At 42.1% G+C, this 14,025-nt stretch overlaps 1 protein-coding gene across 6 annotated transcripts in view; it reads right to left on the bottom strand.

Moving 5' to 3' along the window:
- akap9 (A kinase (PRKA) anchor protein 9) overlaps positions 1 to 14,025 on the bottom strand; it is a 145,138-nt gene that overhangs the window by 35,515 nt on the left and 95,598 nt on the right. For 5 of the 6 annotated variants that reach the window (XM_029731978.1, XM_029731982.1, XM_029731979.1 and 2 more), the window contains 6 exons: positions 13,437 to 13,599; positions 4,802 to 4,896; positions 3,647 to 3,764; positions 2,186 to 2,224; positions 941 to 1,173; positions 480 to 599 (listed from right to left, as the gene is read on the bottom strand). In XM_029731978.1, the coding sequence (XP_029587838.1) occupies positions 480 to 599; positions 941 to 1,173; positions 2,186 to 2,224; positions 3,647 to 3,764; positions 4,802 to 4,896; positions 13,437 to 13,599 (768 nt within the window). The remainder of the gene's footprint in view (positions 1 to 479; positions 600 to 940; positions 1,174 to 2,185; positions 2,225 to 3,646; positions 3,765 to 4,801; positions 4,897 to 13,436; positions 13,600 to 14,025) is intronic. The other variant, XM_029731980.1, reaches the window with a different exon arrangement.

Raw genomic sequence — 14,025 nt, 5'->3', positions numbered from 1 at the left:
TGACACGGACAAAACCACTTAAAACCTATTATGTTCAATAAAATATTCAATAAAAACGCCTTAAATACTACAGTTCTACAAAATGCATTACAATCACATAATATCCACAACCCCCTTACAGTTAAAAAATAAATCACCATGGTGATGATTGACAAATCAGCCCTTGCTCCAAAACAACGCTACAAAAACAACCCCATCCAGCATATACTGTATGTACATTTTCCTTCACAACACATGTTGATGCAACAGTTCCAGTTTGACTAGTCTGGGATCATATTCTGGTAACCACAGGAAATTCTACCTCCCCATTGTCCTGGCTGACACTGAGCCCTCATGTAAAGAGCTACAACAGTCCACTTTTACAAGCTGAGCATCTACATAACTGCCTTTCCCATTGTGAGGGAACAAAAGGAGGGAGAAACTGCCTGTGGGGTCCCACAGGGCTCAATGCTGGGGCCATTGCGGAAATGAATTGTTACCTCTCTACTTCTTTGTTCAGAGCCGGGCTGCTGCTTCTGGCTGTTCTTTAGCTGCTGCTCCAGTTTCAAGATCTCCTGCTGGAAGACGTCCCTCTCGTGTTCTCGGTCGATGGCCTGCTCCTGGGGATCAGATTTTAAGACCAAGCCTTTAAAGGAGAGTAGCTAAGGGAAATACCCATAACATATCAAATCGAATTATATATCAATGGGAAACGTCTCTGTTTCAGTGCCAATCTGAGTGACCCCAAGAAATGCATGGATGATGAATAAATGAAGCATCAAGTGTAGTGCTTTATGCACTGCCTAATCCGCAATAACCAACATTCACATTCATATAATATTTGTGTAAATGTGTATACTTTTAAACAACATAGTTCCTACGGTCCTCCCCATTCATCCATCTCTCTATCCATATTCATCATCCCCCCTCCCTCATCTCTCCCTTCCCCTCTTTCTCTTACATCCAGGAACCTCCGGTTCTTTTCCAGCTGTTTCTCCAGGGCCTGGATCTGCTGCAGCAGGTCGCCGGTCTCTGTCTTGCGCGCGTGCTCCAGCTCGATGACCCGGTTGACCTGTTCCTCCAGCTCAGCCTCCAGTGTTTTCACCTGGTGCAGGAGGCCCAAACTCTCCTTCTCTGCCTGCCGCTGCACCTCTACCTTCTCAGCCATCAGCTTCTCCGTCTCCTCCAGGAGGTCTGGGGGGAAGGGAGGGAGGGAAGGACAGAAGGTGTCACACATAAGGTCACTTTAGAGGGGAGGAGTCAATGATTTTGGACATACAGGTTTTCATTCGATCAATGGACAGGACAGGATGCTGAGATGGAGTTCTGTGGACTGTCGGTCGATAAACCGAAAATCAGTTACAGCCTTACTATTAATGTAAAATCTAAGTATATTCTGCTGTTTTTGTCTCAGAAGTTCTAAAATTGCGTTTTATTCATTTTAAAATCATTACATTATTGAGATGTCTGCTTTTAACAAAATGCCCCCAATACAGTCTGCCATTTCAGCATCACGTATAACATATCTAACAATCTCACTCCCAGTATCTTCCCAACATATACCTTTAGTAATCCGATGCCATCATTTAACCAACCAACCAACATTAAACCAACCGACATTGCTTCACCCAGGAGATCAAAACCCCCATTGTACTAGTACAACAGATAAAAGGGTAAGAGTGCAAACCACAGACCAAGCACGTAGACAGTGCTAAGACATTGCAATATCCATGCCTCATATGCAATTGCAGGCAAGGGGTGGGACAAATTCCTAATTGAGCAATTATCTTAACTCCAAATGTAGTGGACATTGTCATGATGTTAACATGGATAATGTGAAGTAAGGTTAGGGTGAGCTAAACTCTAGGAGCAAAGATGATTGCCAATGAGGAAATAGTTAAGCTTACAGTATCAATGTATCAAAATATAGCTTATCCGATTCCTTCAATCATGCTCAATCATAAATCAAATGAGAATGATCACACTGACCCATATGACATTAACATGACAAACCATGACATAGAAAAGTGAATCAAAAAAGAAAAAGCAAGGGTTAGTGATTGAGTGAGTGAGCCCATAGTCAGTGCCAAGATTTTTTTGTGAGTTGCTGTATTTGGGGGTTAAAAAATATATTTGTGAAGTGCCAATCGACTAGAGACTAAAAGGTAACATAGATAGACTGGCCATGCTCTGATGTGGGACACACCTGCTTCAGGCGCTGCATCGACTGCAGCTTCAACTAGGCCTATGGGAGGAATAAGAAAGCACAGTATTTCAACATGCACTTGTTTTGTCATAAAAAGGAGGAAGACTGGAGGAGAAAGGATGCGAGAGATGAAAACGAGAGGGCGGGGCCTCCCTGCATGTGCTGTCATGGTATTGGTTAAAGCTGTGTCAGAAGAGGATGGATAAGCCAATGCCGTGAGGTGAGAGCAGGAGTGAGGTGTTACTGAAATGGCTCCCTGTACATTGAATTCATGTCCTTGCTGTATACTTGCCATTTCCTTATGGATTGTTCATTAACCTATGGAATACCTTAAAATAGTACTGGAAAGAGGTAATGCATCGGAAAATGCTTAAAAAATGTTTTGCAAAGGAAAACAAGTGTGTCATTGGTCAAGTCAAGGTAGTTCCCTCCCTTTTTCAGTCCACTTCATTACATTTGGTGCCTAATGAACACAACCCAGGTGAGACTTTTGTCAGATACAGTACATGTGTCACAAATGTTCCAGGATTCCGTTTTATCCCAGAGGATTTCTATCAAAAACAATTATCAATTGTAAACTTCATTACAACATGAATGAATCATCATGGTCACCGTTTCTATAGCTCAGTTGGTAGAGCATGGTGTTTGCAACGCCAGGGTTGTGGGTTCGATTCCCACGGGGAGCCATGTATGAAATGTATGCATTCACTACTGTAAGTCGCTCTGGATAAGAGTGTCTGCTAAATGACTAAAATGAATTCATTAAAGCACAGTAATAACAGAGTATATAAATTAAAATTACAAGGATTTCGTTAAAAATTCATTGAGTGATAAGATAACAATGAGTGGCTACTCTTAAGCTGACACAGTGTGATGATGATGATGATGATGGCGATGACAATGAGTCACACAAATAGTCAAATGTAGATCTAATCAAGGAAATAAACCAACCTTCTGCATGCAAAAGAACATGGGCCTGTCTTATCTTCGTCATAGGACCCACAGAAATAGAATTACTAGGACGGAAATGTCAAATTGCCATGGTCTGAGGGGTTTCTCTCAGTAATGCTAGTATTTCTATTTCAATGATACAACCCCCACTTCACTCTCCCACTCTTTGGAGTAGTGATGTCATAAAGATGTAGTCATAGTTCTCTAGTATCACCAACAGCATGTTTTTGAGCATCTCTATTGGAATAGGTATTGCGCATATCCAATACACTTTACATAATATGAAAGTAACATTCTCACCATTATTTCATGGCCTAGAAAACCAATCAAAGTTTGTCACGTGCGCCAAATACAACAAATGTAGACCTTACAGTGAAACACTTACTTACAGGCTCTTACCAACATTGCAAAAAAGGTATTAGGTGAACACAAGCAATATTTGAAGTTTTGTCAAACTGTATATTTTGTTCCATTCAGATCCAACAAGAAAGTAAGTGGTGGGGTACATACGTAACTCGCGCGGGCCGGCATGCTCCCTCATGGCGTCCTGTTGCCGTGACAGTATCTCTCGCTCCTCCTGCATCTGCAGCCTCTCCTGCTCCAGTTCGTGTAGACGGCTGCTTGTCACCTGCAGGAGCCAATGACATTCAGTTAGAGGCAGGTTGACAATGTGGTTAGCCAATTAAAAACACTGACTCAGGCACACAAAAACTGCCCTTGCAGTGTGCGAAGTTGCCCGACATAGCGGTAACATTTTAAACAGATGGGAAACAACTTGAAACATAATTGTCCACAGTTTTCTTTAAATCGGCACAGAGAGGTTGAGATAAATTGGACAAAAAATATTTACCTAGTACTAGGGTTGCAAAGGGAGGGTATATTACTGGAAACTTACCAGTAAACTACCAGAATTTTGGTATCTTTCAAGGATTTTATGTAATCCATCACAAGACATCTAGTGGCCCTTTCGGGGTACTTCATATTTTTACAGGTTTCTAATTATCTCTGGCCCACGGTGTGTCTTTATTACATGTAAAATATATGAAATAATTAAATACGATGATTTTCAAATAAAAACTATAATGAAAGCTGTAAAATATCATCCTAAATATAAAACCATCAACTTAGTGAATATCATTGGTGTTTAATATTATGGTTTCAGCATGAAATATCCTTTATATATATTTTTTTTTTACACACTTTTGTTTATTTTGCTGTGTAGGTATGTATTTGTTGTCAATGTTTTGGTGCCAAACTGGTGGCAGTTGTGAAAAAAGTAAATAGTTGGAAGAGATGCAGAGTTAATTGAAAATAAATGTCATTGCTGATTAGAAGCTTTTTTTCAATAAATTAGGCTATTTTCACTTCAACCATATGATCTATCTATTAGAAACTCATGGACAATATGGAGGCTGATATAAAAAATGAATACTATAAATAAATACATTAAAAAAAAGTTAAAGTATAAATTACCAAAGTTTACTGAATTACGGTAACTTTGGTGAACTACCAGTAGCTTTGCAACCCTACCTAGCAGGCATTACTGGTTGAAATTCCATCATTATAACATAAAGACTGCTCGCTGGGTAGTGGACAGAGCATGTCACCCTCAACGGTTATAAAACACAGTGATAATGGTAGTTGTAGACTTGGCCTGTGTCTCACCTGCAGCTCCTGCTCCAGGCTTAGCTGTAGCTCCTCCTTCTGACGCACCTGCTCCTCCAGCGCGGCCCGTTCACCCGTGTAGCCATCGATCAGGCCTAAGGGGCAGAGAGAGAGGAGAGGGAGTATTAATATATAGATTTAGCGTTCGTTGAATGACACATTAACACATCACACACAGTTAGAGCCCGACCGATATATCGGTTCACCGGTACTATCGGACGATGTTGACCTCTACCAATATTCAATAAATAGGATGAAAAAAGGGAATCTCATGATTATCTGAATACTTGCAGCCATTCCCATGATGCATCATTTTTGTCACAATGTAAGAAATCAACATTTGATGTATATTTCTTGGACAATTGCTATTTTGGATGGCAATTTGAGAACTCTGAAAAAATGTCACTTTTACATTTTTCTCACTGTAAAACAGTAGATCGGCAGATATCGGTAAGTTTTGTACACAAACTAGGGCTGGGCGATACGACCTAAAAATCATATCTCGATTTTCTCAAGCTTATGGGCAATTTACGATATATATATTTTGTTTCTATAAATAAGCTTTGTTGCACAATTAAAGGTTAATTTACTGCATTTCAAAAATTCTGGAATAATCTAATGAATTCTGGATATTATCGTAAATAATAGCCTTCAACCATAAGACCCAATAATAATGGTCTTTATCAAACGTAATTATTTTATTAAAATAGTTTAACCTGTTTTTTGCAATAGTCACTGATCTGACTTTCACAGCTATCTATGAAAATGCCCTTTTTTTATTACAAATGTAACCAGAATCAAGCACAATGCACACCCACTAATAATTACCAACTTCTGTTGAGGCATTATACACTGCTCAAAAAAATAAAGGGAACACTTAAACAACACAATGTAACTCCAAGTCAATCACACTTCTGTGAAATCAAACTGTCCACTTAGGATGCAACACTGATTGACAATAAATGTCACATGCTGTTGTGCAAATGGAATAGACAACAGGTGGAAATTAGAGGCAATTAGCAAGACACCCCCAATAAAGGAGTGGTTCTGCAGGTGGGGATCACAGACCACTTCTCAGTTCCTATGCTTCCTGGCTGATGTTTTGGTCACTTTTGAATGCTGGCGGTGCTTTCACTCTAGTGGTAGCATGAGACGGAGTCTACAACCCACACAAGTGGCTCAGGTAGTGCAGCTCATCCAGGATGGCACATCAATGCGAGCTGTGGCAAGAAGGTTTGCTCTGTCTGTCAGCGTAGTGTCCAGAGCATGGAGGCACTACCAAGAGACAGGCCAGTACATCAGGAGACGTGGAGGAGGCCGTAGGAGGGCAACAACCCAGCAGCAGGACGGCTACCTCCGCCTTTGTGCAAGCAGGAGCAGGAGAAACACTGCCAGAGCCCTGCAAAATGACCTCCAGCAGGCCACAAATGTGCATGTGTCTGCTCAAACGGTCAGAAACAGACTCCATGAGGGTGGTAGGAGGGCCCGACGTCCACAGGTGGGGGTTGTGCTTACAGCCCAACACCGTGCAGGACGTTTGGCATTTGCCAGAGAACACCAAGATTGGCAAATTCGCCACTGGCGCCCTGTGCTCTTCACAGATGAAAGCAGGTTCACACTGAGCACGTGACAGACGTGACAGAGTCTGGAGACGCCGTGGAGAACGTCTGCTGCCTGCAACATCCTCCAGCATGACCGGTTTGGCGGTGGGTCAGTCATGGTGTGGGGTGGCATTTCTTTGGGGGGCCGCACAGCCCTCCATGTGCACGCCAGAGGTAGCCTGACTGCCATTAGGTACCGAGATGAGATCCTCAGACCCCTTGTGAGACCATATGCTGGTGCGGTTGGCCCTGGGTTCCTCCTAATGCAAGACAATGCTAGACCTCATGTGGCTGGAGTGTGTCAGCAGTTCCTGTAAGAGGAAGGCATTGATGCTATGGACTGGCCTGCCCGTTCCCCAGACCTGAATTCAATTGAGCACATCTGGGACATCATGTCTCGCTCCATCCACCAACACCACACTGCACCACAGACTGTCCAGGAGTTGGCGGATGCTTTAGTCCAGGTCTGGGAGGAGATCCCTCAGGAGACCATCCGCCACCTCATCAGGAGCATGCCCAGGCATTGTAGGGAGGTCATACAGGCACATACAAGCCACACACACTACTGAGCCTCATTTTGACTTGTTTTAAGGACATTACATCAAAGTTGGATCAGCCTGTAGTGTGGTTTTCCACTTTAATTTTGAGTGTGACTCCAAATCCAGACATCCATGGGTTGATAAATTGGATTTCCATTGATTATTTTTGTGTGATTTTGTTGTCAGCACATTCAACTATGTAAAGAAAAAAGTATTTAATACGATTATTTCTTTCATTCAGATCTAGGATGTGTTGTTTAAGTGTTCCCTTTATTTTTTTGAGCAGTATATAAATTTAACACAGGTCTCATAAACAATCTCTCAAGCACAAGCCCACTGCTAGTGAGTAGCCAGCTAGTCTTTATATTTAAAGTCTAGCCAACTTGGATCTATTTGCTTGCTAACAAAGTAGAATAGTTGAACTGTTATGAATACACCCTACTGTCAGTCTCCAACTATTTTAACAACATAGCCTGTTTAGATGTTGAAATCAAGTTGCCTCCCTGGAGAAGAACATCTGCTGTCTCAGCCACTGTCCGTCACCAAGTGAGTACCACCAGGCTCGATCCTAGGCCCCACACTCTTCTCAATTTACATCAACATAGCTCAAGCAGTAGAAAGCTCTCTCATCCATTTATATGCAGACGATACAGTCTTACACTCAGCTGGTCCCTCCACGGATTTTGTGTTAAATGCTCTACAACAAAGCTTTCTTAGTGTCCAACAAGCTTTCTCTGCCCTTAACCTTGTTCTGAACAACTCAAAAACAAAGGTAATGTGGTTTGGTAAGAAGAATGCCCCTCTCCCCACTGGTGTGATTACTACCTCTGAGGGTTTAGAGCTTGAGGTAGTCACCTCATACAAGTACTTGGGAGTATGGCTAGACGGTACACTGTCTTTCTCTCAGCACATATCAAAGCTGCAGGCTGAGGTTAAAATCTATACTTGGTTTCCTCTTTCACCCCAGCTGCCAAACTAACCCTGATTCAGATGACCATCCTTCCAATGCTAGATTACAGAGACACAATTTATAGATCGGCAGGTAAGGGTGCTCTCGAGCGGCTAGATGTTCGTTACCATTCGGACGTCAGATTTGCCACCAATTCTCCTTATAGGACACATCACTGCACTCTATACTACTCTGTAAACTGGTCATCTCTGTATACTCGTCGCAAGACCCACTGGTTAGGCCTCACTCCCCCCTATCTTTCTGAGATACCTACTGCAGCCCTCATCCTCCACATACAACACCCATTCTGCCAGTCACATTCTGTTAAAGGTCCCCAAAGCACACATATCCCTGGGTCGCTCCTTTTTTCAGTTCACTGCAGCTAGTGACTGGAACGAGCTGCAAAAAACACTCAAACTGGACCGTTTTATCTCCATCTCTTCATGCAGGAGGCCTTTTGGTAGGCTGTCATTGTAAATAAGAATTTGATCTTAACTGACTTGCCTAGTTAAATAAAGGTTTAATCATTTATTTTAAAAACATGTTCAAATAAGAAAAATATTCTCTCATTGCACCTTTATAAAACACAAACTAGACAACTGCGTGCGACAGAAACTGAGCATGAATTTTCCACAATCATGTTCATTAATACTCCTGTCTAAGTAGGGTCTGTACTGTTCAACATTTGAGTTGAGACATAAAAAGGATATTGTTAAGGGTAAGTTCTCCTCTATTACAGTAAATTGTCTCTATGTGTTTCGGCGTACATATGACCGATTATGTCAGACCAAACCTCAACTACAAATAGCGAGTTGAAACTGCTTGTTGTCAGAGGAAAAAATATCTTTAATCCCTTTTTGTTGTGAGTGGCAGGGGGAGGGGCCTGGTGTCTGTGTGCGAGTGGGGAAAGTGCACAGTGCACACAACACAGAAGGAGCAAAGGAGACGAGACCAAAAACACACTCAAAAATACAAACTTAAAAAAAAGTAAAACCTCAATTCTTGCAATACAAGCATTTGGAACAAGACTAAAACATACATTTGAACTAATCAAATGAATTTGATATAATCGCTAAGCCCTAACGCAAACAAATATTCAGACAAACAAACACAGGCAGAATGTCCTGACCCATTTTGCTTGACAGAGTGTACTACAGAGGGCTATGCTGCCAACAAACACATTTAAAAATTCTATTATTACCCATCTTGTTACAGGTCACTAGATAAATGCACTACTGGCATGTAATTCAGCTGATGATAAATCTGTTTGGAAGACATGACTGCACACTAGCAATGTTCCCAAAGATCTGATAGAGATTACTAATGAAATCCTATCTAGTACTAGTATGTAGTAGCTAGACTAAATAGGTGAAGTGAATACACTTAATCATAGATGACTGTCTGATGTTCTTCCAAGAACTTTGTTGTGCTGATGTGTGTTAAACTTGCGGTGCCTCATTCTGATCTCTTTGTTTACTGTAAACTCAACAAATCACTTGAATGGGTGGCTCTACCCTTGTGTCTTTGTAAATGATGTTATTACTACAAAAGTAAACGAGCCCACGTTATAGTGGTAACACATTTTCACAACAAATGAATGTACCTTAGTAACATCCCCAAAATTCATAATTTGCAGTGGATTAGACCACTCCCAAGAAAGCCTTCTGCATAATAAATACAACTCATATATAGGCCTACCTTTAAGATTTCAATGCTGTCACTAACCAGGTTTCCATCAAACCTTTTATGCGAGTAAAGTACATATTGAATAAACAGCCCTGATGGAAATAACAAATTTGTCCGTAAACTTTACAAATGTTGACAAAACACAAATGTTTTTTTTTTTTCATTGAACCGTAATCCAGGCGAGTCATTTAAGAACACATTCTGACTTACAATGACGGCCTGGCAAGGTGGGATCTTTGTGTGTCTGTAAAATGCATTATGCGAGAAATGGGAACTGCTTTTATGCGCAAATATTGATATAATAACGATCATATGGAAGTAAACTTTGAGTCAAGCGATATGTTGTGTGGTCCTCCCACGACGACTCGGGAAAGCACGCAGTTTATTAGGCTACAGATGATATGTTGTGTGGTCCTCCCACGACGACTCGGGAAAGCATGCAGTTTATTAGGCTACAGATGATATGTTGTGTGGTCCTCCCACGACGACTCGGGAAAGCATGCAGTTTATTAGGCTACAGATGATATGTTGTGTGGTCCTCCCACGACGACTCGGGAAAGCATGCAGTTTATTAGGCTACAGATGATATGTTGTGTGGTCCTCCCACGACGACTCGGGAAAGCATGCAGTTTATTAGACTACAGATGATATGTTGTGTGGTCCTCCCACGACGACTCGGGAAAGCATGCAGTTTATTAGGCTACAGATGATATGTTGTGTGGTCCTCCCACGACGACTCGGGAAAGCACGCACTTTATTAGACTACAGATGATATGTTGTGTGGTCCTCCCACGACGACTCGGGAAAGCACGCAGTTTATTAGACTACAGATGATATGTTGTGTGGTCCTCCCACGACGACTCGGGAAAGCACGCAGTTTATTTGCCTACAGGTGAAATAAGTTCGGACGAACTTCACAGGGCGTTGAAAGTGCAGAGTGATGAGTTTGATGAGCTGTTCCAATCGAGGGTCTTTATATTTTTTTGTTTGCCTTATTTTACCAGGTAAGTTGACTGAGAACACATTCTCATTTACAGCAACGACCTGGGGAATAGTTACAGGGGAGAGGAGAGGGGATGAATGAGCCAATTGTAAACTGGGGATGATAGGTGACCATGATGGTATGATGGCCAGATTGGGAATTTAGCCAGGACACCGTGGTTAACACCCCTACTCTTACGTTAAGTGCCATGGGATGTTAAGTGGCCATCTTTAGTCTTATTCTGGTGACATGATCGATGCTTGGCTGCTGTTTGACAAATCAAAATAATCTTGCTATTTTATTCATAAACGCATGTAGGCTATAGCCGCACTTTATGTGCGAGCTGTTGGCTATAGCCTACATGTCAAGACCAACGCAACATTTTTTGTGACAAAACCATGGTGGAAACTCACTTAACCAATATTTTTTTTTTGGTAAATGGGAATTTAACTGGAAAAGTTATTTTTATGCCCACGACCTCATCACGCACAGCCATTTATCTGCAACAATTCAATTTGATGGAACATCTCTGGTGGGAAAATGTGCATATTGTTTTTATGTATATTTTTGAATATTCGCATGAAAATCTGTTGCCAATTGGATGGAAACCTAGCTAGCGTCATCTTTACAAATGTTGTTTGCGTGTTAAATTGTCAAGTTTTACGAGCACAACAACAGTATATTAATTGATCACTTGTAACTATGCTCCATGTTAGCAACCAAAACTAAAACCACAGAGTAGTTCAAACAATAACTCATCATTTCTTAACTAACTAACTTGGAATGCTGCTGCTCGTGGGAAGGTGAGAACTTGGCCATTCACCAGAAACTCAGCACTCTTGGATCTGCATTCCGATGGTCATAATATGAGGTTGATTATCAGAATCAATCCACCAACCATCAATTCACTCTCTCAAGGAAGTTATATTTTATAATAAATCTGACAAAAATAAAGGTGATATTCGACTACTGATGAGATGGCTCCGGTCTTAAGTATCGTGTCATTTTATTAAGCCACAGTCATGAAGCCTATACGCATCTTGATAATATCAGATGTCGTCTGATACAGCCTAACACTGGAAGCTTGTGATGACCTCCTGGCTTCACCCTCCTACCTGGTACAGCAACAGTCAAAACTGGTTGACGTGATCTCATTACAACTTGAAATGGCAGTTTTGCCCTCTGGATAGTGATGGGGTAAAAATGTAATCAGCACACATTTCGCAATATTATTTTGGACGATATATATTACTTTGACTCAAATTATAATTATTTGTTTTGTTGCTAGGTAGCGTTAGATAGCGCTAGTCGGCTGTACCGGTGCCAAAACTCAGCTATTTGTCCTCCTATAACATGTTTTCCATCTTCTTTTTAAATAGTGAGCCAACATGTTTTTAGCACTTATTTCCTTGACTGATCAAATCTCATTTTCTCACCTTTGGGATGGAATCCCTTTAGAATGAAAAGCACAAGGCTGTAGGGTCAGCAGGTAGCCTAGCGGTTAAGAGTGTTGGGCCAGTAACCGAAAAGTCACAGGTTCAAATCCCAGAGCCAGTGGTGGAAGGTGGAAACATCTGGCGTTCTGCCCTTGAGCAAGGCAGTCAACCCCCAACAGCAACTGCTCCCCGGGCGCCAATGACGTGGACGTTGATTAAGGCAGCCCCCCGCACCTCTGATTCAGAGGGGTTGGGTTAAACGCAGAACACACATTTCGGTTGAATGCATTCAGTTGTGCAACTGACTAGGTATCCCCTTTCCTTTCCTAGTCTCATGAGAGAATCTGTTGTCTCTGTCTCATGGAAACAGATCAATTAGGCTGCACCATCAATCAGGCTGCAAAACAAACTAACCACAGTGCTGACCCTGCCACACACACACACACACACACACACACACATCACCTTTCTTGCATTAAAGACAATTTTATAAAAGGCCAACACTGTCTTACCAAATGGGTAATTTTTGCTCAGAATTGTATCAACACACCCCTCTTGCTACAATTGTCCACAATGGCATCATGATGCCATTACATTTCCTATAGGCCTGTCTCTCTCTAATACTCTACTGTAAACCTATCCTCTGCAAAACATAATACAGAAATACATCCTAACTCCCCCTGAGAGACTTGAGTGGCCTCAGAGCCTGGCTAATGGTTTCTGTCAGAATGGAACATCCTTCAGAATTCAAGCAAAAGCAAGCCTGTTCCTCCATCTTCATTGAAACCAGTTTTCCACGCCACACCAGGAGCTAGGTATTACAGAGTGAATTAGACAGGACAAAAGGAGAGCATCATTTCGGCTTGACATTAACCGTGTTTGAATACGTGGATGGAAGAGCAAACACAATGGAGGAAGACAAGGCATCATTTGGGTTGGAGGCATCTTCGAAAGCTTTTAAGCGCCTGAAATGCATGTTGACATATGTAGGCTGATATTGCAGGTCACGTGAAATCTGGGTGATGTTTTGTTCGTGAATGAGAATGTCCTTCTACCCTGTGTGTGAGTCAAGAAAAAAAGCAAATGCAAACCAAATGTAGAGGCAGCAACATTTACTATCTTATTTGTCCAGCTACATTTGAATGTGTGTATTTAATCTTATTTTTTTTTTACTGCGAGTCGCATGTCAGATGAAGATGTATCCTTGTGGGGACTTTTGGGGATTGAACAAACTCACTCACCCACCCACCCACCCACCCACACACACTCTCCATATTTTCACTTTCCCTTTCACCCACAGATTCCCTAGCCATCTGACTCACCAAAACACACCATCCCCCACAAACAACCCCAGACACACACTTTCACTGCCCTCCACCCACCCACCCAAATTTAAAACAACCCCATCACAAACACACACACCTTCCCCCCCCCCCACTCACCCTCTGCCCTGTGGAGCTCCAGGGCCAGCTGCTCACGGGTGCGCCCCTCCTCCCCCAGCCTTTCCTGCAGATCCTCCTGCCGCCGCAGAAGATCGCCAATCTCCTGGTTGTGGTGGAAGGACTCGCGCATCAGCTCCGTCTGGGTGACCTGCGCATGTTCCAGCTGATCAGGGTTGGGAAGATAGGTGGCGAAACAAAGACAATTACTTTAGTGATCAAAGAGCATTTGAGGAAATACTTGAGGTGGAGGATAATTCTGAATAAAAAATGTAGATACACAAAGCCTTAAAGTAAGTTGGTCCACACAGACTGACTCAGTTTGTAAGAGCGTGGCACTAGCAACACCAGGGTTGTGGGTTCGATTCCTCCTGGGATCACATGTACAAAAAAAATGTGGAACTCCGTGCACTGTAAATTGCTTTGGATAAAATAATCTGCTAAATGGCACATTATTAAATATATCCCATGTCATGAATGAATACTCTGTCATTTACGGACATAACCTCTCATTACGGACAATAATGCTGAGCCTTGTGACAGTAGGTCTAATGGGAATATTTATGATCACCAGTCATGGTTTCCTGTTAGT

The sequence above is a fragment of the Salmo trutta genome, chromosome 34, assembly GCF_901001165.1.
Source record: "Salmo trutta chromosome 34, fSalTru1.1, whole genome shotgun sequence".
Classification (NCBI taxonomy): Eukaryota; Metazoa; Chordata; class Actinopteri; order Salmoniformes; family Salmonidae; genus Salmo; species Salmo trutta.
Note: the sequence above shows the minus strand (reverse complement) of the source record. Positions and strands in the feature narration are given on the sequence as shown.